At 41.2% G+C, this 25,544-nt stretch overlaps 1 protein-coding gene across 1 annotated transcript; it reads left to right on the forward strand.

Annotated features, from left to right (window-relative positions):
• The first annotated feature begins 671 nt into the window (after positions 1–671).
• Positions 672–25,118, forward strand: ube3d (ubiquitin protein ligase E3D). The gene is made up of 10 exons (XM_074654701.1): positions 672–982; positions 4,688–4,899; positions 5,401–5,491; positions 7,356–7,581; positions 8,185–8,257; positions 8,345–8,423; positions 8,869–8,977; positions 11,393–11,559; positions 14,912–15,050; positions 24,675–25,118. Exons 1-10 carry the CDS (start codon positions 888–890, stop codon positions 24,693–24,695), a joined length of 1,212 nt encoding a protein of 403 aa, XP_074510802.1. The 5' UTR covers positions 672–887; the 3' UTR covers positions 24,696–25,118.
• Positions 25,119–25,544: the final 426 nt, after the last annotated feature.

A 25,544-nucleotide genomic window follows, 5' to 3' on the forward strand; every position in this document is an offset into this window, starting at 1 on the left:
TATAGTATGTTAGTGTTATTTTATGTTTATATATATTTTTTAAGTTAGTTGTAGTATATCTATAGTGTATTCTAATATATTATTTATATTGTGTGTATACTATAGATATTTACTGTGTATTTACTTTTCATAAGATAAGATAAGATAAGATATTCCGTTATTAGTTCCACAGTGGGTGAATTTGCAATGTATAGCAGCAAAGGGGATAGTGCAGAAACAAGAAGCATCAGTAAAAAACTAAAATCAAGATACAACACAGTGCAAAAAGCAAAACAAAAAGTAGACAGAGATATAAAATATGAACGATTTAAATAGAAAGAATATAAAAATATGAACAATATAAACAAGGGGAATACTACAAATTGGAACAATATAAACAAGGGGAATATTACAAATTGGAACAATATATACAGTATTGACAATAAAACAGGCTATTAACACAATTGCACAGGTGGAAATATGATATTGCACAGTGAATGTAGTGAGTACATTGCCTGGCAGCAGGTAGCTGTTTTCCAATTTGGGATCAATAAAGTGAATCTAACACAAAAAAAAGCCTCAAACACAAAACATTTATCAGATAATTTCAAATGATATAACTGTACAATAGCGAAAAAGGATTGTTTGGTTTAACCCTTTTTATTTTGAAATGTCAGACCGGATGCTCTTCTGTTACTATGGTGACCTTGACATCAGCGCTATTGTCACGCTGCAGACAGACCAGCACCAACCTCTGGAGTCTACTAACACTAGCTAGATCAGATAGATGTGCGTTTATGTTAGTCTTTCTGTGGATGTTACAGTATGTTGCAGAGTCCCCCAGACACACTGAGTTTTGATTAGTGTGTGATTTATTTAGTGTTTTTTCTGAGTATTGCGCTGCCTGCATGGCAGACCTGGAGATGCCAAACACAACACATGTTGGAGCTGGAGTCTTCTTGGAGCTGAGGAAAAGGCTTCAGACTGGACTGCTTATTGTCGGGTAACTATTGTTGATACAAAGCTAACGAGCTACAGCATTATAGTTAGCGTTCTTCTATTTCTTGGCAGGTTTACAATGCAAGCTAGGCTAGCTGAGAGCATCAGCTAACGTTAGCCCAATGAATGTGAAGTGATGCTGCAGCTTCTCTGCAGCGCTGAGATTAGGAACGCTAGTTCAATGTTATGTGTTGGTTGTTTCAGTGACATATCCGCAACAATAACGATAGATAACTGTTTGAATGTCTCTGTGTCATGCCACTTTTGTTGGACACTTTGTAGAAGTAAGCAATAACATAGATGTGTTACAAAATGAGTCACCCTTACAAAAAAGTATCTTGACACTATAAAAGTAGTCCCTCTGTTAAGTAAAGTTTTGAACTGGGTCTCCTTGAAATGTAGAAAAGAAGCAAATTCCACTATGTTAAGAGGTTAAGCATATAACTACTTTTGGTTTATGTGTACTTTATATTTCTACTCCTGCATTTCAGAGGGGAATATTGTACTTTTACTCCACTATATTATATATGTATCCCTTATTGACAGCCATAGTTACAGATGAGAATTAGCCTAACTCTGGCATATTTTCTGAAATGTTATTAATATGCACTGTCCCTGTCAAATCAAGTACTAAACTAAACTAGTTACTTTCTAGATTAAGGTTTTACATTCAAAACTTTAGATCAATTTATCAAATATGATGCATTATTATAGATTAAACTACAGAAGAGTATATGTAGTTGTTAAATTTCCTCCACCTTAAAATCAAAATACACCTCCATACAGTATATAATAATGATTGTATGATATAACACTGACATGGGCAATTCTGCGTAATGAGTATTTTTGATACATAAGGTACATTATGTTGCTGATACTTTTGCTTAAAATTTTGAAAGCATTATTTTGTTACTTGTAACTGGATATTTTTATAGTGTGATATTGCTACTTTCACTTACTTAGATGATTTGAATGCTTCTTTTTGAGTTATGAGTTCGTACTCATAATGTATATTTTCTGTTTTTAAAGCACTTTATAAACTTGAAAAGTGCTATATAAAGAATATGTCACATTATTTTAATTATTATTACCAATTGATTAGCTATACATGTATAATATATAGCAGCAAAGATCAGAGCCAGAGGGATTTGTCTTCTTAGACAATCTTTGATACGGGTTGCTGCTTGTCTAAAGTGGATGCAGTACACCTACAACACCACTAGATGGGGGTAATGAGATTTGACAGTCCGGTAAGATCAGCCCCTGGTCCTCTCCTCTCTCCTAAACCACTGAATCTACAGTGGAGAAGTGACTCTGTACATGACTGCACAGTCTTACTACATATAACTACATTTTGTACACGTATGTAGTCTCACATGTAGTCTCATATAATAATGTTCTCACCAAAGGAGATGAAATAAAAGCCACCAACCACTCAGAGAAGGACTGTACACTGCCAATGTTTCCAATGTTGTAAGAAAATAAGTAGTAAAACTTAATACCCTATAGCCAGAGAAACTGCTCGGCTTGCATCCACTTTATTTCAGGTAAAAAAGTGCTTCTCTCAGCTAGTGGTCTTCATGAACTCAGTCATTATTCAGTACTTCCTTTAGCTGAGACAGCAGCACCCAGCAGGGAGTCGAGGTGGTATTTCTGATTGTAGTGGTATTTATAATAGTTTCTTTACTTTTGTATGCCAGGTTCTGCATACTGCAGAGAACATTGGAACACCTATTGGACTCTTATATTCATATTATATATCTCCACTAGGGCCGTGGATTGGCAAGAATCTGGTGATACGATAAGTGTCATGATACAGGAGTTACGATTCAATATATTGCAATACTGTAAGTAAAGTGATATATTGCGATTTTTTTAAAATAAAATTTTAGGAAAACTGTCATAGTATAAAGAACACACCACCATATGCTTAAAATCTGAATAAAAAAAGTTATTTTTTTTATGCGATCTGAACAGTGGGATCTGCATTTTCATTTATAACAATCCCTGTAACATCCAACATCATAGCATTACTTTGAGAGGGCACATACACTGAGAGGGCATATGTCTTTGCCAATGAAATAAACTATTGACTGAGTTAATCTTTGCATGTAAACTATGAATTCAAAATGTATAGTGTTTTTGAGAATCGATACAGTATCACAAAACATGATATCACAACATTTGATTTGATTTGATTTGATATTTTCTTACACCCTTAATCTCCACTCAAAGTGCTTGACAGAGAAAACAACTTATTTTGTTCTGCACCATAGACTGTGTATTGAAAAATTGTCTTCGGTTCACCAAACACAAGAAACAACAATGTAAAAAGCATATATTACCAATTAAAACAGTTCATGTCAATGTTTGTGGCTTAAATCTACTCGGTCACTTTGTCGAGTTAAGAATATTGATGACATGACACTTGGGATGAAGGACTTCTTCTTCTTAAATCCATTTTTTGTTGCCAGTGGGACTCTATAGCACCCCCCCTGAAGAGAGGATGGGAGTTATCTGCCGGGATGCTCCTGTATTTTTTCCTCGTCCTTTCTTTAAAAAAGTTGAGTCAAGGGCTTTTGGGGTTTGCCAACTATCTAGCTTGCCATATATTATGATATATTATCATATTTATATACAGTTTATGCTCATCTATGCACTGAAAGCTGACTCATTAATCAACGTATTGAGACCTTCACTAATTACAGATCCTCCTGAATCCATATGTGTATGATTTGATGTTGCCAAGTTTTGGGGATATTGGCTTGTTGTTCACTTATTATTTATTAAGTATCAAGAACCGAGACTATGAAATGATCCAGCCTCCTCGGTTGAGAGATTTTAATACTTTGATACTAACACTAGCGAGATCTCCTGAAGTGTTAAAAGAATATTTCGATATTTCGGAAAATCTGCTTATTCTGTTTTCTTCCGAGAGTTAGAAGATCGATATTACTCTCATGTCTTTTTTCCATATGAAGCTACAGCCAGCAGCCAGTTAGCTTAGCTTAAAGGTGACCTATTATGCTTTTGTGCTTTTCCCCTTTCCTTGAATGTGTTATATAGTGTTTTTTTGCATGTAAAAGATCTGCAAAGTTACAAAACCCAAAGTCCACGCCAAACAGAGTTACTCTCCCCAACAGAAACACTGCTCCTGAACTGCCTGAAACGCCTTGCTTGAAGTCCTGCCTTTTCTTCCGTAACTTGGTGATGTCACCAAGTAACGTATTTGCATAATACCTGCCTAGCGGCTAGTTTGGGACGCCCTCAAACAAAGGCAGTTAGAGCAGAGCCTGGCTCTGTTTGAAGATAACAAAATCGGCCTACTAGCACCTATAAAGCTCACACATTGACACGTTATATCTCATTTGTTTAATCCCTACAAAAACCAGAGCCTATATGCGATAAGTTTTGGTTTTGCAGGGGTTCTGTGTGGGACTATTTCTTGCCTGGGAGCAGTGACTTACAGTGGAGAGGTGGCTCAGTCTCTGGAGTCACATGATGACAATAAGACTACGTGAGCCAGGCTAGGTGTTTCCCCCTGCTTCCAGCTTTTATGCTAAGCTAAATGTCTCTAGTTTCACATTTACCGTGCAGACGTGAGAGGTATTGATCTTCTTATCTAACTCTTGACAAGGAAATGAATAAAACTTGAATGTTCTTTGTAAACCATGTGTGTGTAAAACGTCTGCTCGTGTCTGCTCTCCAGGAAAGACGTGGCCACAGGTCCTGCAGATGTGGTCGTGACAGGTGGAGATTCTTCCCTCCACATCCGGACTCCCAGAGGCGAGCTGAGCCTGACTTTGCCAGCAGGGGTCGCCTTCGAGCAGGGATCCTGCGTTCCGACGCCTGCGGGAGAATCGCGCGGAGAGGAGCTGCATTTCAGACTGCGCATCAGTGTCACAAGAAGCACCGACGAAGGTAACATCCAGGAGAACTATGGAAACGCATCCAGACACGTGCAATCCTCCCTACTGCTTTGCTGGACTCCTCTCTGCCAAGGCGAGAACAAAGTCTTTTGGTAGCTATTTAGAGCTTCTGAATTAATTGGATTGAGTCACTTGGTCATCGGAGACATTGAAGGTGTAAATTTTGCTCTCAAGTTCCCTAACGGCCCACTAGCGACTGATCATCAGAGTCATGAGAATACTCCCTTTAAGTTTTGGTTTGATCTCATATCATCCCCAGAGTCATTGCATAATATCCCCAAACTCCCATCTTTTGGCGTTTAATGTTGCTCCCGGCGCAAGAAGAAGTTATAGCTAAGGACAGTCATTGACTAATCCATTCGATATCAGATTGATTGCCCGCTTCCTGTACGAGCCACCTTCGCCACCCAGTATTTCATCGACTCTGTGCTCTGTAGTACAAGGTTACCACCCTTTCTCCAAATGTGGCTCATTTATTTCTTTGCCTTCGCAGAGGCTTCTGACAGCGTGATGGAGACACTTCGGGCGAAAGAGACTTATTGCTTCCACTGCCAGGGCTGCATGACCAGGCTGCTGGAGGACAGGTGAGGAGCAGACGGACGGAGGACGAGCATCAGTGGAAATGGGTTTTTATTTACACCCTCCTCCTCCGCAGGAAGAGGAGCAGGTGTTTATTGATGGTGTGACCCAGCGGTTGAAGTGATAGTCTGGGAGAGAAAAATTGATGGATGTAGCTTGAGCGGAGTCCACCCAGTCAACCTGACCGGGTTAGAGTTATAGAGTCGGTGTGACGTAAAGGTCCGCACTACCCATTAAAAAAAACAATTGTGTTTGTTACCTCGAGGCGGTTCAGCCGGACTGTGGTATTGTTCTTATGGCCCCTCAGCTTGTAGCTTTCTCCGGTCAGCGATGTGACATGCCGAAAATTGCAATAGCTGCATTAAAGAGACCCTTGGCTTCTGGCGATGTTTCTCAGCAATAACCCAATAAAAGTTGCCAAAAACGTATTTTTTTTGCTCTCAACAAGGGCTGGGGAAAGTAGAAATGTCAGGAGAAGTGCTTGGAGCAGGGTAACAGTTATAATTTCTACAGTATTATGCCTCATTATGCTTTGTAGCAATATGTTCCATTATATGGCTGATCAGAGGTATTAATGCCACCATTGACCGCAACCACCACAAAGTACCTTTTGAAAGTTTTCTTTGTACTGTATAGCCTAAAGCAGTTCATACAAGGGCTTTACTGGAATGAACAAAACATCTATATTAAAGCTGTGCTACTCAATATTTGTATATGAACAACGGGTCAAATGACTACATGTAGTGAGAAAGGGGACGCTAGTCGTGACGATTCCACAGACAATTATTACCCAACTCTGCAGTTCCCTTCAGCTTTACTGAGCTTTTTAGCGTCTTTCAGCTCATTGTTTTGGTTTTAGGACTCAAAATGTTCTTTTTTGGTTCAGTCTTGTTGCTCTCATCAACCTCATGCAGCCGTTTTCAGATTAAAAAAAAACTTGAATAAAACCTCTGTACTAATCTACTAATCCTGCTCAGCACCAAACAGCAACACCAAACAAATTTAAGAACTAGCTGGTGAATATAGTGGAGCATTTAGCAGCTAAAGAGCCAAATATTTACCACAAATGTCCCAAAAAATCGTTGAATTCTGCTTTTAATATATTATTAGGAGATTAAAAATAATCACAACAATATAATCATATTATTAGGTATTGTGAATATTTTACGTGCATTCCTAAAAAGATCATCCCATGAAAGGACTCTGTTATGAGAGTGTATATATTCTGGGAAAAAACTTTAAAAATTACTAAATTAAAGTCGTAAATGTATTAGAAAAGAACTCAAATCAGTGTGTTGTTTTCTTCAGAATGGGCCCAGTTCACGGCAACGTCTCTTCAAGGTCCAGGTGCTCATGATAATATTGTGATTCTGGGCTAAATTCACGACTATTTCTTTATTGCTAAATCAGATTGCAAAGTATAATTTGATTAGGTCATCCACTGCAGGCATAACACAGCAAGCGGCAGCATCTGTGTGGTGTGATGAGGTTGATCCAACCTTGCAAAGTGAAACGACGTGGTTCCTCACAAAAAAAACTTTTTTCTTGTAAATTCGTGACTTTAATCTTTTAGAATTTCTGAGTTTTTTCTCGCAAATTTATAACTTTATAATGTCTGAGAATATTCAAGTTTTTTTTCTCGTCAATTTATGATTTTTTTTCTCGTAAATTTACCAACTTTAATCTGGAAAATTCATTTTTTTCTCAGAAAATGACTCCCCTGACTGCGTAATGTTATTTGTTTTACTCATAATTAAGAGAAAACAGCTCTCCCTGCAGCAAGAACCAAATAATATGATTTCCAAATATCACTGCACAATGATGGAAGGAAAACCTGTAATTGCTTTTTTTTTTTTTTTCCTTTTTCAGAGTGTTTAAGCGAGTTCTTCCTCTCCCTAATGGCAACTGGAACGCCATCGTGGATGACTGGTGTTGCCACCCTGATCCGTTCGCTAACAACAACAAGCTGCTGCCCCGAGCAGAGGACTGTTTACTGGGTGACACCTTCCTCCTCCTGGCCAGAGACGGCGGCTGTGAACAGACTCTCACTGTGGAAGTGAGCCCTGTTAGTTCAGAGGACAGTCAAGATTCAAAGGTGAGTGACGTGCAGAGGAAAACGACCAGAGAAGGAAGACAAAGCCTGCAAAGGAATTCCTAGAAAACTTTTGAGAGGTGTTTGTTTTTGACAAATAAGTCTGGATGAAAGAAAGATTACTATAGTTGGTCATCAGATTCTAAGAATTATATCAATATGAAAACTAGCTCTCTAGCTGCTGTGAGGGAGAAAGCACTAAATGGTCAATACCAGATTTATTTTGATAAAAGGCAAAGATTGGATTCATATTCGTATCATACAGTATACTCTCCCCCCTTCAATCCCACACACACACACACACACACACACAGACACACACACTCCTCAGACGGCTGCATCAGTGAAGTCAAACTCTAGCACTCTGCAGACGAGGATTGATCTCCCTACTCTTTTATTAGTCATTCTCTGCACGAGCAGCACTCTTTGCATGACTGAAAATGAGAAAAATAGATAGAGAGGCAGATAGGAAAGAGCCAGAGAACAAATGACAATCTCTCTCTGTCTCTGCTCCTCTTCTGCCTTCCATCCTGGTTATAGTGGTTATTGATTATGGATGTATATTTTCATGAATGATTTTCAGTTTTTTACCTGTGTTACGCACAGAAAACCTGCCGCCGCCTGAAACTCGTCTCCTGCAAGAGCTGTTCCTCAGAGCTGGGAGAGGCTGTAGCACCAGGTATACACTACTATACTGTATCGCTCTATAGATTATAATCATAATTTCCAACTGTGTTTATGAGCCTGTCTCTATTGTGTCTTCCAGAGACCCTGAAACTGTACATCACACAAGTGGTGGTGGAGCTCGCTGTGGGAGACAGAGAGCCTGAAGCTTCACTTAACAGGCGGGTTTTTATCCAAACTTCTAGTGGCGACAATTAGGAAACTGTGCGTACTTTCACAGGGAAATGAAATGAAAAGTGGCTGTTGCATATCAGCGCTGTGTTCAGGCTTTTTCAATTCAGGCTTCTGAATTAAACATTTTAATAATCCCACAGTGCAAGTTTGAATATTTTATGGATTACGTACAAACATCAGAGGTTTTTTTTCACCGTCTTTTGAAAAACATTTTGCTTTTTAAAGCTACTGTACATTAACTTAATGGTTATAATACCTTTTTCAAAATTAGTACTGCACATACGCATGACCATTAAATGTAGCATATTTTTCCATAATTATATCCGTGTCATCTAGCCAAAAGCCATCGATACCTTCATTCAGACCAAGAAAGTGAATATGCTCTATAAAGACTAAATATGTAAATGAATGATCATTGTCTCTTTCGGACAGATCGCTCTTCCTGGAGAAGACGGTAGCAGCCAGACTGTTGGGGCTGTCCACCTCGATGAGCACCTTCCACTTCTCTGTCCAGACTCCTGATGGAAAAGCCTTCTTACTGGTAAGAACAAGCAGGCGTAATCAGAGAAGCACATGAGATTAGAGTAAAAATAGACTCCTCAGTAATTTGATAAATAGGAGAGGGTGGTATGGCTGGTTCTTCAAGCGATGTGAAAAACTGATTGATTGTTTTGTTTTTTTGTAGCTTTTAGCTCTTTAAAATTAGCGACAAGTGGATTATTACAAGTGGCTCTAGCGTTTGTATTCCAATAAAGATTTTATTTTAACTGGTGCTTGCAGGTGATATTTGTTTGCAAAGCTCACCATTTGCATAAAATGTTCCACTTATTCAACAAATTGTGTCCTTGTCAGACTTTAAACTGTAGGACATTAAAACTCCTCACTGAAAAAGGGTAGCAATAAGAATATAACTCATCCTGTGTGAAATGACTGACTTTTGAATTCTTTAATGAATGTAAAATTAAAAAAGTAATCTGCATCATATTGGAGGTGCATGACATGCTGTTTAACCATAGACTGTATAGAAGAAGTGGACGTAGTCACCGTGACGTCACCCATTGGTTTGTGGACTACAGTTTTGAATTCTCAAATTCGGCATTTTGGTCGTTGCCATCTTGTTTTTTTGTAACCAAAAGTGACACGAGAGGCTCAAACAAATGCTAAGATAAGACATTTTTAGTTGACCAAAATGGTGTACTTAACTTTCATGGACTGAAAACACACAGTGAAAGGGTTAAAGTTCGTAGACGAAAGCACGGACAACTCCCAGACTGGACAACGCCGTAGTAGCGACCTGTCAATCACAAGGTAGCCACGCCATCACCATTTTTTTCAAATATGTTTCTTGTCTTCTGACCATAATAATATAATGATATGTATGAGCTGAAATTCCGAGCTGTTTTAACAGAAATGAGCATAAAGCATTGTTATTGCACCAAATATGTTGTGGGTTATTCATGAACAAATATATATGTCTTTTGCTTATCAAGAAGTCGTTCGCAAAGACATGTTATGCTACATAGTGAAGTTACAGAAATCAAAACAGAAACTTGCTGTATATCCATGTTTCCAGGGCTGAGGAGAGAGGGGACTCCGCAACATTAACAGCACTAAAACATGACGATGAAACATCATGTGTCATCATCAGTTTTTAAAATGAAATGGTGAAGTAAAAATGTTGTGTTGCTGAAAGTTAGAATCAATATGACCTGTATAAGTAGGCGTATAAGTAAATAATCCAGTGGGCGATTTATTGATTTTTCACCCGCGACTGGTGAACCGCCCCATGATCAACTCTTTTGGTTCTGTACATAGTTTAGAGAGTATTATAGATCCAAGACAAAATTGACAGAAGGGCAGGACTCAGAGAAAAAGTCGCAATTACAAATCCGTCTACTTCTTCAGCACCACAGACAGCACCATGGACTTATCAATACACAGCACAGTTATGGTACATGTCCACAGGCTCCGTCCTTTCCACGCTTTCCATTCATTATCGATGTAAGCAGGCATGCAATGCATTCTGGGTAGCGTGGCGGAGTGATTCGAGAGATGGAATGTCACGTCGCCCGCTCCTCATTTGCATAAAGTTGAGGTCTAGGCTATCGGGCATCTGGCACAACACACCGCCTCTGGAAAACTCCTGAGAAACTTTGAAACTAAATGTTGTCAATCTAAAATAAAGACAGATTCAGCAACTGCATGTCTTATTTCTCGCTTCAAATGTTTTCAGAAACACATTTCCATGAACTAGTCTCATAATATACGAGAAAGAAGTTTCCAAATGAGCCGCCATGTTGGCTCCTGTTTGAAAGCTGGGAGCAGTAGCCCCCGAGGGAAAGCGTTCGTCCAATTGGGTGCCTCCTGTCTATTGTCTAGTGGCAGCCCATTAAGCATCCAGTGCTGGGAAGCGAGGCGATCCCTCACGATAAAAAACACCCTGTGAACACGTACCATGAGGCTACTGATACTTCAGAGCCATGGTCGGGCCATAGATTCTAACCATAGATTGTATATAAGAAGTGGACGTAGTCACCATGACGTCACCCCTTGGTTTGTGGACTGCTGTTTTGAAGCCTCGAGTTGGGCATGTTTTTTCTCATAGACTTCTATACAATCAGACTTCTTTTTTGCAACCAGAAGAGTCACCCGCTGCTGGCTACTAGAAAGAATGCAAGTTTAAGGCACTTCAGCATTGGCTTCACTTTTCACATCTGGAGGTTTGTCCACTAAACTTGCACAAACCTCAGATAAAGAACTCAGGCAGACTAAACTGACATTAAACTAAACAACCCCTCTGCTGCCCCCACTCTCTCTAATACCTGTATCCTATCACATGATATAAGACCCCTTGTTTATAAGACACTCTAAACCGGTGTGCATGAGTGGATGCACAGAGTTTATGTGACATTCAGCATGTGTGTCTCAAGTGACTGCCTGTCTGCTCCTCCTGCAGCTCTGGCTGCTGAACAGCGACTCCATCACAGCGTCGGTCCCAGAGACGTGTGTCGAGGGTGAGAGGTCTATCAGCTCCCCCGCTCTTCACAGTCCATCACCCAGAGCTGCCAGAGTCCTGAAACTCCTCTACACCGCCTGCTCCGACACAGGCGCCCAGCAGAGAGAGTAAGCGAGTACTTCATCCTCCACCCTCCACCCTCCACCCTCCACCCTCCACTCCAATCTTTGTTTTCCTCTTCTTAATCTTATCCTTTCATCTTTCCAGCGCAAGCTCTCAATCACCACCTGCCTCGGCTCACTGCGAGGGGATGAAACACTGCTTTGTTGGTGAACAGATCTTCGGTCTTAGAACCCGTTGCGCTAAGGGTCCCTGCTCAGACATAATTGTCTATTATTTTGCGAATGAGATTGCCTCACTGTTGTCAGTTGCTCATGTTTGTTGCACATACAGGGGATGTTGTTTTGACTGGAGCAAGGCTCTGTGTACCTTGCTGTGATGCATTAGAGAGGTGTAGGTGGATGTGCTGCATGCGATTCTCCATGTTCAGTACAGCAGCACCCCACTGGAAGAGCCTTCCACCCTCATTATTTTCAACTGAATCAGCACTCAGCGTTTTTCCCCTTCCTCCTCCTCCTCCTCCTCCTCCTCCTCCTCCTCCTCCTCCTCCTTTTCCCTGCAGCTGCGTCGAGTGAAGGCAGAACAGAGAGGTTTTGTTGTTCCTACCACTTTGACAAGCCCACTGGCTGGCTGACGAGAAAGGGTAATTATAAGTAAAACTCGTATGAAATGAGAAAGGCTTGTCTTCACAGTCAAAGCAGTAAGAGTGCATTTAAATGACATGATGAACTGTAGGAGCTGAGTGATGCACGGGAAACTGTTCCACGCAAAGGTGCATGCTGGGTACCAAGAGAGACGTCATCCTGGTAAAACAAGTCGTGACAGGAACTTTTGACTGAAGCGCTGCTGTTTTTTGTCAAGCCAGAATAGGAAAGAACACCTCTGAATTTCTGCTTTTCACTTTATTTCATGGCGCAAAGGTCATTTCAACCCCTACCAGAGATGAAATAATAACATCTGTCCTTCCACCGTCTAATTTCCAGACTTTAAAGCTGTTTGTGGTTACAGCCCGACTTTTTAGAGCAATACGGAACTGATGTTTGAGTATTACAAAAATCATTCCCAAGATATGTAATGAGAAGAACATTTTACACATGCAAAATGAACTTGTCAGTGCTCTCTGGTGGACAAACTATGTAATAGGGACACTGTTAGACACTCTAAATGACCTCAGACACAACAATTAATTGATTAGTTGTCAACTATTAAATTAATCGCCAACTATTTTGATAATCGATTAATCGGTTTAAGTAATTTTTTAAGAAAACAAAAGTCTAAATTCTCAGCTTCCTAAATGTGAATATTTTCTGGTCTCTTTACTCCTATGACAGTAAACTGAATATCTTTGAGTTGTGGACAAAACAAGACATTTGAGGGCGACATCTTGGGCTTTTTTTACATTTTATAGACCAAACAACTAATTGATTTATCAAGAAAATAATCGACAGCTGCTAGTTGCAGCCCGTACATTTCTGTGCTGCAATTTCTTGTAATTTATCAGGCGACACATGCTGATATCAATACAGTTGCTATGCGCTAATATCAGCGATCTACTTATGTTCATTATTCTAGTTTTAAAGGTGCTAAATTCAAATCCAGAGCATTAATATAGCAGCAAACAACTATTTGCTATGTAAAGATATAGAGGAGTAATGTCTACCTGAGCAGAGAATGAAGTCGCTCTCCCTCTGTCCGTGTTGTAATCTGAACTTCTCTGTTCTTTGTTTACATAGCCGGGCCGGCCGCACGTGCTTTCAGTGCGATGCGTGCGAGTCTCTTTATGCGTTCCCCACTGGCAAGCTAATCACCGCCTCTCTGCACGCTCATGTGGCGGTTACCGCTGATAACGCCGTCCCGACCAGTGGGTCACTCCGTGGTCTGAAAAGTGAAGCCAATGCTGAAGTTCCCTAAACCTGCATTCTTTCTATCTAACAGCCAGCAGGGGGCGACTCCTCTGGTTGCTAAAAGAAGTCAGATTGTATAGAAGTCTGTGAGAAAATGAGCCTACTTCTCACTTGATTTATTACCTCAGTAAACATTGTAAACATGAGTTTATGGTCTCAATCACTAGTTTCAAGTCTTCTTCAATACAGCATGATGTTCATTTAGTAAATTATGGTCCCATAGAGTCAAATAGACCATAAAGCAGGGGATGCTTTGGTGTGTGGCTACCTTGTGATTGACAGGTTGCTACCACAGCGTTGTCCGGTCTGGGAGTTGACCCTTTCACAGTGTTTACTAGCCACCAGCACATCCATCGCCATGTTGAGAGCTGTGTGGAGGCAATCCCTCAATCATTGATATGCTCTTAATTTGATACTTAGCACCTTTAAAGTGCTTCACATTTGAGCAACTGCTTTTTTTTTCACCTATTTTTGTCATTTCTCTGAAGTCTTGCAAAGCTAAATGCTGGTATTACTCTCACTTCCATTTCCCCCTACATAATTTACCATTCATCCTCCATCACTCATCTCTGACATTTTTAAATTAAATGTTATGCCCGGGGAGCTGAATTCCCTGGATGATGGCCCTCTTATTCCGGATACAGTCGGTTACAGTCGACTGCTGCAGCTAGAGGTTGCAGGGTGTGTTGTTAAAACTGCCAATAATTGGCTGGAGAATCGGCGAGCCGGTGCCTAAGTGGATTACGCTTGTCACTAATGGCGGTGACTTGATTATGAGTTGAGTGAAAGTCGCAGGCACCATCACAGTCCAGTGCAATGTGAATGAGGTCTCATGGATATGGAAATGGAGTCTAATGGAAATTGTATGGGCGACTCCTTATAGAATTCATTCTGATATGTGAGTAATCAAACTTTAATGTAGACAACATTGCATTTCCATGCTCAATGAATTATGATGTTTAGTTAATCTGTATACAGCGTAACTTGATTCGATGTGCTGTGTAAACAAACCCTAATAACACACTCGTTTTTGAGTTGCTAATGGCACGTTTCCTATACATGTAATCATAGCTATAGCAGTAGATTTTCTTCAGCGTGTTGTCTTAAGTAGAGCTGCTAAAACTTGAGAAGACTTTTCCCTCTCAGGAACTGCACAGATGGCTAAATGTCACCCAAACAAACTGGATGAGTAGCACACACCGACAGAGCATCAGTCTTTCTACTCTCAATCACTCTTCCTCTTCTCCTCTCAGTCCTCTCTTCTTTTCGTCTCACACACAAACATATATCGATGCCACGCACACACACTCGCCATTAATCCTCTTTTATGTATCCCCTAGTTATCCAGTACAGTTTACACTTAAAAACTGCTTAATTGAAGCGTCGGGGTGAATGCTTCAACGTGGGATTTACTGCAGCTATTCTGGGCATCATCTTGGTTGTATAATGCCGTGGCAGTCACTATAAATCCCTTCTGCTCTGTGTGTGTTTTCAGCATTATAGCGAGTTGGGAGGCTAACGCTATAGGACATCCTGTGGTGCTGCCGCTGAAGGTGTGTGAGGAGCTGCAGCAAGTGATGGATGACAGCAACTCTACGCTTCCTGGCTCCATGCGTAGCATGAGATCCTATGAGGTGAGACATTTACTATGTACTGTATATTTTTTTTTGTGAAATGCTTACGCTGATACTATTATATATAAGCAGAGAGACGCTGAGAGACTTTTAATTTATCTTCATCTTTTGTAAAAAAACAGCAGGGACTCTTTAAGCTGACAGCGATCACTTATTTCACTTACTTCTTGCTTACAGCGCCTTGTTTATCCGTTATTCAGCAGTGCTTGACTTGTGCCTTTATTAATTTCATGATTCAGAGCTTTCAGTTAACAGCTTCGCTTTAGGGATTATGTGGGTCAAATGTAAGGTTTCGCTTTTGTCAGCCTTATTCCGGCTTCTATACACCTGTAATTGTGCAAAATGTGTATATTTAGCTCGAGTTGCTGTGGAAAACTCCTTTGACTAGAAAATGGGAGTTGTTAACTTTGCTGACAACTCTATTCTCCTAGCCCTTTTAAACATAGCGACGGGTATAATTAGCACCATTATCCTCCACCTCCTGCTCAGAAAGTTTAGGAAGTGACTCCCACCACTTAAACAAGTTTTCCATCGGCTAAAAAAGTAAGAGAGCTGGAATGATATACGGCGAGCAAACCTTTGAGAAGGACGTCTGTTGTTGGACGTCATGTGAAGCTGCTTTCTTTGTAAGCGGGAGGCAGGGGGTAGCCTTCAAGTGGAGTGATGCGTTGAAGAAGGAGTACTTCCTTGCAATTGAAAAAATAACCTATTAAATCATATTTCTTTGTGTAAAGACTTCACATTTATAACTAAAGAAAAGATAGAACCATCCTGTCTGCAAGAGGGAGCAAAAACCTGAAAGGAAATATGGTTTTAATTTTGATGGACACCTTCACTACACCTTCCTTATCATACTTAAAAAGTTAATATGAGAACAACTCGTTCTGCACTCTAAGAATAAAAATCCTTCTATATTTCTGTATTCTGCATGGATCATCAGCAAGGGTGCTGTTTTTTTGCGTGGGACAGCCTTAGCCTCAGTCTTTCAGCCTGATGGTCTGTATTAAGGTTTGGCGATATGTTAAAATTTTCCAAACGCCCATCGTCAGCCCAACAACCGACGATTGCCGATGTATATTCACGCAGGTGTGTGCCTCCCCTCCTCCACTGCCGTAGTTTCCGTTGGACAATCAACAGTTCTTGCGGCGGAGCATCATAAAACACACTTCATTCAAACTCCGCCGAAACAAAATAAAACTCCCCAAAACCATCTTGGTTCCAACAATCGCAAACTCTGGTTTGGTCAAAATAAACCTGTATGTCACCGAGTTTGATTAGTCCGCTCGCTTCAGCTAATAAAATCTGCCCGCAACGGTTGCCATTGCAGGCGGCAAAATCAACGGTTGTCAGCTAGAAATGAGAAGCTTCTTTTGTCTACCTGTCTGAAATCAAGTTTCAAATTTCAAGTGGTAAATCTGCCACTCTCATCACTGTAAACTGCATAATGTGCTGTGAGAATAGAAAGCTTAAGGTAGCAGCAGTAACTTAGGGGGCTGGGGGTTAATGAATGGTCAGTAATACCAAGGTTCTGCATTTGGTTTGATAATAATGTGTTGATCTTTCAAATGGCTGCACACAGCACCTGTTACTTTAGTGTACATACTGCAGAGGGATCATGGTTTAGCGTGCCAGCATGCAGCTAAAACATGCTACACCACCAGGCCTGTGCGAAGGGGGCCATACGGCTAAGGAAACTCCATTCTCTGCTTATGACTAAAGAACAAAAGATTTTGGTTTACTCTAACAACAAAGAATGAGAAGCATCATTTCTGACCTCGTCAACCTGAGCTCAGTGAGACAGAACAAGTATTTTACTATCAATCTGTGATCTGTCTTGTTGGAATAACACAATAGCAAAGCTGAAACTCAGCAGTATGTCACCTTAGAAAAAGTGGGCTCACTTACACCAGGTTCTAATTAGTTCACCTACAGTAGGCTCCTCTCTTGTCATAAAGGTATTGTGCCTCACACATTAAAATGCTTACTCACACCACAAGCCCCGAGGATGACAGGCTCTTCTTTGTCTTACACATTGTGGTACAATGATAAACCGTATTGTTGTTTTCTGAGGCAACATCATGACAGGGGTGGGTGGGGAAGGGGGGGCAGAATTAGGCTCTGCTGGAATGGAGAAGGCGACCCAGACATAGGACACAGTATCTGTCTGGTGGTGGAAGCGGTTACAGCGGTACAGAGAGTGTGATAAATCGACACACTTGAACACTTCCTGATAGTAGAAGCTTGTTCTATAGGCGGCGGAGGACAGGAAAGTAATGTGATCACAGGGCCATCTAGAGTTACCGGAGATGGTCTGAGAGTGTCTGAGAGTCCCTGTTTAAAAGACTATTTGAAAAAAAAAGAGGAGGACCAGCCTGCAGTGGGACGGCAGTCTGGAGGCTGCTGATGATGGCTGTATAAGCTCTGGTGTAATTAATAATAATTGTATTCCATTTAGATGAGCCACTTCCAGCACTCACTGGCAGGGCTTACTGGGACCCTTGAAGGTTCTGAGCCATCATTAAAGTCATTAGTAACACCTGTGGTTTTCATGCTATGACAAGTCAAGATGTCTGCTGTGAATTAGAATAGGTGAGCCAGGGAACCGAGCACAAACTGTGTACAGTTCAGAGCAGAGGTCTAATCAGGCAAAAGTGAAAACACCTGTGTGGACCACATGGCTGTGTAGGGCCTTCACAATGATCACTCAACTCTCACTTATGTATGTAAAGTTTTATTTCACAAAGCTACGGGTTCAGCTGCGACTCACTGCTGCTTGACATCTAAAAATGCAATGAAATAATTGACCTTTTACCTTTACGTGGCTTAGGGTTTAAAGCAGCTATTCTCAACCAGTGGGCCGGGAAGGTGCTGCCTAATGTTTAGATTAACCGCTATTCTGTATTTCAGAGGTTATAGCGGGCTCACTTTTAAAGCTAGAGTGAAGATACTGGCATCATATGAAACTAGAAAAACCTAATGAATCCATTGTTACCAGCTATGTCATACTAGCTTGTCGGAAAGGAGGCTAAATAACGCTCCAAAATTACGCTAAATTTTGGTGAGGAAAAACTGCCATGGCCATTTTCAAAGGGGTCCCTTGACCTCTGACCTCAAGATATGTGAATGAAAATAGGTTCTATGGGTACCCACGAGTCTCCCCTTTACAGATATATATGTCACAGATGATGACACAAAATTGAGCATTTTTGAAACCAGTAAAAGTGTGTGGTGAGGAAATATGACCCTGAATACTTTGGAATCATAATGGCAGGCAGTGATGGGTGAGGGTAAGCTGAATATCTATGTGGGTCATTACACCTGACAGTGGCATAACACATATTTACAGGCCAGTTTGTTATTTATTTGGGAAGGTGGTCCTCGGAAATTTTTGAACAATCGGAAGTGGGCCTCGAGTTACAAAAGGTTGAGAACCCCTGGTTTAAAGGGCAACACCACCTAAACTAAGACTTCCAATATGTTATTTCCATGGCCTATGGAAGTTCAATCAATTGGTGCCTTCAAATGAAACTGGTGAGCTTGTGTTTACGATATAGGAAGTCGTGTACACGATATGCTTGGCGTTCAAGAGGTTAAGTCGTGAGAACATCCCTGCTAAGCAACGGCAATATTAACGTTACTGTCGACATCTAGAAGGCTAACAATTTAGGAAGTAGCAAGTGGGTAACATAATGCAGGAAATGCAAAGACATAATGACGGAGAGAAAAGATGAGGCCGTTGGGAATATCAACATTTTCCCTCCGGCATACAAAGAAAAAAATATACGACTAAAATTACAATATATTAACTTATTATACACCGAAAAATTAACTTCCATGGCCTCCGCCATTTCTGACAACGTCAACAAACACGTCACAACTCATGAACTCTGAGCTTTCCACTTACGAGGTTGTGAACACCACAAGAGGGGGAGGTGTTCATATGGACTCTTCTCGGGAACACGGTAAACACGACACCATTTGAGGGCACCATATGTAACAAGGCCTTTTCACTGCAGACATTTTGACGTATCATATTTGGAAAAGCACAGGTTTTACATTGATTAATGATGGCTGAATTCTATTCAGCTGCTCCCGTTTCAGGCTCCTGGTATTGTGCATGCTGGCTCACTGTCACACTGTCATGTCTTACATGGACACTTGAATAGAACAGAGCCCTTGTTAGTGTTATTAGTAGTAACACCTGTGCTTTTCATACTGTGACAAGTCAAAATGTGTGAAGACCTGATTGTACCAGGACCCTGGAACTGGCTCACCTAAATGGAATGCAGTCGTTATTCTTAATAATTACACCTGTGCTTTTTCCTGCTATGATGTCAGAATGTGTGCTGTTAAAAAGATAACTACAACTTTAACAAATGCAATATAATTTGTATGTGGTGCCTTCAAATGAAACTCGTGAGCTTGTGTTTACAACATGGGAAGTCGTGTACACAATATGCTTGGCGTTCAAATGGTTAAGTCGTGAGAACACCGCTGCTAAGCAACGGCAATATTAACGTTACTGTCGGTGTCTAGAAGCCACAGAGGCGAACAGTTTAGCAAGCTAGCATGCGGGTAACATAATGCAGGAAATGCAACGGCATAATGACAGAGAAGAAAGATGAGGCCGTTGGGAATATCAACATTTTCCTCAGACATATAAAATTACGAAGAATTACAATAAACGACTAAAATTACAATATATTCTCTTATTATGCACCGAAAAATTAACTTCCATGTCCTTCCTAAAACATCAACAAACACGTCACAAGTCGTGAACTCTGAGCTTTCAGAAACTTTCCACTTACAAGGTCGTGAATACCACAAGAGGGGGGCGTTCATATGGACTCTTCTCATGAACACGGTGAACACGACCCCATTTGAAGGAACCAAATGATGTCTGAATGTGTGCCGTAAAAAAGGCTGTTAAAAAGATTACTACAACTTTAACGGATGCCACATATATAACCCCTACAGGCTGGAGAGACAACGTCCAATTCAGTGATAAAGTATATTTAAAAAGAAATCCAAAATTGCATTCATGCATACTTGATTCTACATTAAATATGTAACCAAACTGCTTCATATCCATTAGATTAAAGGTGGATCTCACTGAGCACTGATCAGCACAATATATGAGCACCAACCCCAACAGCCCAACCCGTCTATAACAGCACTAACCCAAAGTTTGCAGGTAACTGTTTTGAAGTGGGTGTGTGCGTATGTGTGTGTGTTTTTTTGGGGGGGATAATTTGCTCCCTGCGAGTGCATCAAAGCGTGCAGCATAACCCAGCCTGTTATTATTCTGCATGTGGAATGTCTACTGTTGTCTGGGCTGCTGTGTTCCCCGCCCTCCATCCCCGGGCCCGCCAGTGTAATGGGGTGTAAAGTGGCTCAAGCTCAGAGTGTCACTCTCTAGCCTGGGAACAGACAACACCTCCCTCCTCCCCGCACCTCATTAATCTCCTCCTCACTCCCACAGAGAGACGGCATGTAGGTTAGACAGAAACCGATCCAAAAAAACTGCTCCGACGTTTTACAATGAAGAGATGTATCGATCATACATCGCCTCGGTCTTTCTGCAGTCCACACGGCTTCCCACCAGGAGCGGCTGTTCTTTGTCGAAATAAATGACTCCCCCCCCCCCCCAAGACGCACACGTCTCGATTCATTGCACGTGGGCCAGTGGATGAGAGGGGGAATTAATAAACAGAGCAGGGGGGGTTTGTGACGCTGTTCTTATTCAGTGTTTACAGGATATCTCCGCTTGACAACATCAGTGAGGCTGATAATTTCAAAAAATTATGCAATGGTGAGTCAGTGTTGTTTACCTGGAGTGGGATGGAAATTATGTTTGTTGAATTAGATCTTTAATATATGATGGATTAATACTGCATTGGTGCCCTGAGCCTAAGGTTGCTGTGACATTTGTACAAGACATATATTAATGTCTAAAGCAGTTACCAGCCTTTTTTTGTCTGGCATACCCACGTGTGCTAAAAAAGGCGGTTGCTAACAAGTGGATAAATGAGACTACTAAACATCATCACGCCGACTCGTCCACCTTTACAGCCTAGTTGCGTTCATGCGACCGTGGTGTAGTTTGTTTATAGTTTAACGTTAGCTTTTTGCTTCTGGCGATTGCATTCACACTTCAAAAATCATAGAAGTGGTGTTCATTGGTGAAGATTATCTTATGGAACAAAACATGTAAGTATCATAAACGTGTGTTTGTCACAGCTTATTTTTGGCTGCTTTACGGGTAACGGGAGGTGCAAATTCACTTCATGTTTGGTGTGAATTGCTCATTACTCCATAAGAATATGTTGTATGGCAGCTAAAAGAATGCTGCTCATTATTCATGTGTGTACTCAACAAGTCTGAAACCTCATTCAGGCTAATCATAAGTTGATGACAGCTGCATTCACTGACTGCTTGAGGTAATCTGTAGCAGGTACAAAAAGATTTGAATTCTCAAAAGGCAGTTCTTCTGTTTTAAATTTGGATCATGTCCTTAAGGTGGGGTGGAGACACACCCGTAGATCATAACAGCAATGAATCATTGTCCGTATCTGGAATCTGCTTGAACTGCAGGACTTTCCTTTGAGCGTAGTACTCTGTGCAGCAGCAACCTGTTTTCTTTCGTCACATTCTACTTTTCCACACCTCTTGAAGAAACATCCTCCGTGCCGCTCGCCAAGATTTAAGTGTTATGATAACAGTCCCTGGTGCCGAGCATCAAAGAGTGAATGTGTTTTACTCGAGAAAGACTTCCTCATGTCTTTACCTCCTCTTGTCATTGTCTTTTTAATACCCAGACATTAACAACTGTTCTGTAAAGTCCCTTCTTCAACCACAGAGCTGTTGTGTAGAGATGGAAAATACAAGCAACGGTTATCTCTTGCTACAGCTAGATGTATTACTCTTAAGGCTTTGCAGTCATGTTTTATATCTCCCTCTGCTAAAGCTCATTCAGTGTGATCAAAAAGGTGTAACACCCTTAAGCGTATTATCATCAAGTGTTCTGGGAAGACCTGCCGTGAGCATCGCTACCAGTTTAAAGACCTTCATGTAATTTGAACACTGAATACAAACTACCTGAGAACCTGTTTTTTTGTGGCTTCTTATAATCCAAACAGTTGATTCCTAAGCAGAAGTGAAAAGTAGTGTCTTCTGATACCTTTGCTTGTGATTCAGCTCTTCAGTCAGGCTCTCAACCAGCTGGTATGCATCTTGGACTTCACATTTCATGTTGTAGACAAACTGTAGGTACAGTGTCGTAGAGTAACCACCACTTGCTTAAAGCTGGAGTCGGCAGATTGGAGCAAATATGATGAAAAAAAGTTATTTTTATGCATGCATGTAGTGCATGAGACAGGTAATCTGAAAAAAATAATGTGCCTCCAGTGTCCTCCGGTGCTCCTAATGGCATCTGCAAGATTTCACAGACTGGAGGAAAACAACCAATCAGAGCCGAGCTGGAGCCTTGCCGTCTCTGAGCAGCTGTCAATCACTCGCGAACTCTGATCAAATGGTCAAACTAGGCAGCGCTGATCAAATATGAATTGATATTCTGTTACTGTAATGCCTATTTCTCGCCTCAAATGTTTTCAGAATCATCTTGTAGTTGTGATCTAGCAGCCATGTTGAGATCAATTGAGGAAATACCAAGCACCGCCCACCAGCCGGAGCAAACTTTCTAATTTTACAGCTAAACAGTACACTACAAGATGATTCTGAACACATTTTAGGTGCCTATTAGCCATTACAGTAACAGAATATTGATTCATATTTGATCAGGGCTGCCTAGTTTGGCCGTTTGATCGGAGTTTGCGAGTGATTGACAGCTGCCTCCGTTGAATGAACAGCCAATAGGAATGCTCTCTCTCTGAAATGACCTGTGATTGGTCAAAGTCTCTCGTCCCGGGATTAGATTTTTTAAGGCATGAAAACAGAGCCATGAGGAGGTGCAGAAGTCTAGTTTTCTCTCAGAACACTTGAATTACAATATGCTAAAAATATTCTGCCTACTGTCGCTTTAATATCACAAATATAGCAGCTTTAAAGGCCCTGAAACTAATTTTCTCAATCAGAAATCCTACTATTTCCCTCTGGCTCATCTGGAACTCACAAACCACAAGTAGTTCTGTTTTTGCTGTTGTTTTTTCACAAAGAGCCTAACGTTAGCTAGCTGTCACGTATTAGCTAACGTTAGCACTTGTTCCAGTGGACCTCTGCCAGACCAGTTTAACATCAGTTAAAAGTTAACTTTAACCAGCCCGGTTCTATATGTGAAAAACCAACGGCAGAGAGAGAAACCGACTTAACGTAATTGCGGTGTGGGAGTTCGAACTTGTGAAAGCCATTGCCGTGGGTGCGTGGTCATGCCTGAGGCTTCGGAGCAGACTATGGGTCCTTAGCATACAGATTATATGTAAATCACGCTCTCTTTGCCCCCTCCCCTCCACGCCAAAACAGGGAAAGAAAGTTAAAACTGAAAACCACCATCAGTGGGGAAAAAACTTTAAAAAAAGAAAACTGTCACTGAAAAAAGACTGACAGAAGAAAAAAAATCTGTCATCACCGTCATCGAAAAACACATCAGAGTGCTAAAAATATAAAAACAGAATAAAATAAGCATTAATGTTTTATGTGTTTTATTTTTCTGTGGAACCTTTTTTTCATGCCAGTAAAACCTTTTTTCCAATTCAAGTGTTTCAATGCCAATGTTTCCTTTTTCAGTTCAATGCCAAATTCAATTTCCGATGCCAAAATGTACTGTCGCTGTCCTGGCTCCGTAGTATTCCAGCGTCTATCTACTCGACTTTCATGCATTAACACTTAAAGGCTTTCCAGTGCAGCCACAGCTCTAATGTTCGCCACTGTACAGGTCCACAGGAGGATTTGTGGGTGTTGTGCCTTGCTCAACAGCAACTCATCAAGAGGAGCAAAATACCCCCTTCCCCCAGCTTAGCAACCCTCCAATCACAAACCAGCGTCTGTCCTCCATCTAGACTCCCATTGCTCCGGTCCCTTATCATACTTTGTCTTCTTGTTTGGGGACTCAGAGTTCACCTCTGGTTGCCGTTTGTTATCATTTGTATGAATTACCATTGATGCGCTTGAGTGGTGAGCAGACATTGGCATGGGGACGGAGAAGACAGGGCCTTGAGTGAGGCAAATGCCCTCATCCATCATCCCAATATAGAGCCCTCAGTGGAGCGCAACCATTGTCTGCAGCAGGCAAACACCCAGGAATAGCAGATGGAGGCAGAGAGAGAGAGAGGGAAGAAGGGAGGGAGGAAGGGAGGGCAGGGCTGAGCTGATTAGTTTTCTGTGCTTTGTTTATCTGCATGTGTGTGTTTTTTGAAGTTGATTAAATCTCTACCACCTGTGGTGTTTTTGTTGTTTGAAGACAGTAATTGCAGATAATGTGCTTCTGTGCTGATCAGCAGACCGTAGAGATCCAGTACATCTGTGCTTTGGGGAACAAAAATCCTCATTGTACAGTACAAACAGGAGTTTTCTAAAAAGTCAAAGTGAATGTATTTTTATTTTTATTCTCATGTGTCACAAAGTGTCTACGCAGATTTTACCCTTTCCTAAACTTTTCTCCGTTCTTAGGTGGCGTACCTGAGACTGTGAGGTCAAAAACGTCTGATACCGGGAGGTCACGACTCCACTCGTCACTCTTGGAGAATTCAAGAGGACCTGCAACATCTGAGAGAGGAACTTATGTGAACATGTACTGTACGTTTGCATATGTTAAGGTGACATCCTGCACAGCTTTCCAGCAAGTATGAGAATGGAGATTACTGCAGAAGGAAATGCAGCGAGCGTGGAATACATCAGACCGGAAATACGTCAACCAGAGTAGATTCTCATGACCACGCCCCCTTTTTGGGGGGGGAAACAATCCTGTGTCCCTCATAGACGGTAACAGAGTAAAGAGAAGAAGTTCAAACATGTCTCCAAACTTCTACTTTAAACAAACCTGTAATAGTATTAACGCTATGCCGGAGAGTTGCTGTGTTGGTTGCACCAACAATAAATCCAAAAATGCTGATATTCAATTTGTTACACTGCCGTGTCCTAAAAAAGATCTAATAGAGGCCAAGGCTGCGCTCTCTTTTGGAGGAAAGAAACTCGCTGTCACATGAGAGAAAATTAGTAAAAGCTGCTGTGTAGCGGGTTTACCGAGGTTTCACACTGAGATTTGAGACACATACGATAAGTGAATATTCACTGTCAGTATGGTAAATGGCTAAGTGATGCTGGCAACAGTGACTAGCATGGTTAGCTAATGTTAGCTGTGAGTGGGAGGCTGCTGCAGTAATACAGTCACACATTAACGTTATAGCAGCATCAGACTGTCGTCTCCAACTAAATCTCAGCCTATAGATCAAACAGTTGGATATTAAGACGGTGGTTATTAACAGACAACACTTAGCCTAATGGGATTCAATCAGACATGTACTGTAGAGGTGTCTGGAT

The sequence above is a fragment of the Sebastes fasciatus genome, chromosome 12 (genome assembly GCF_043250625.1).
Source record: "Sebastes fasciatus isolate fSebFas1 chromosome 12, fSebFas1.pri, whole genome shotgun sequence".
Lineage (NCBI taxonomy): Eukaryota > Metazoa > Chordata > Actinopteri > Perciformes > Sebastidae > Sebastes > Sebastes fasciatus.

What these genes read in the sequence shown, in the direction of transcription:
- ube3d (XM_074654701.1), top strand. Translation starts at nt 888, where the DNA reads ATGGCAGACCTGGAGATGCCAAACACAACACATGTTGGAGCTGGAGTC. An exon ending in CCTGAAGCTTCACTTAACAG is followed by an intron (nt 8,424 to 8,868) that starts GCGGGTTTTTAT and finishes TCTTTCGGACAG; the next exon opens with ATCGCTCTTCCTGGAGAAGA. An exon ending in GTAGCATGAGATCCTATGAG is followed by an intron (nt 15,051 to 24,674) that starts GTGAGACATTTA and finishes CTCCGTTCTTAG; the next exon opens with GTGGCGTACCTGAGACTGTG.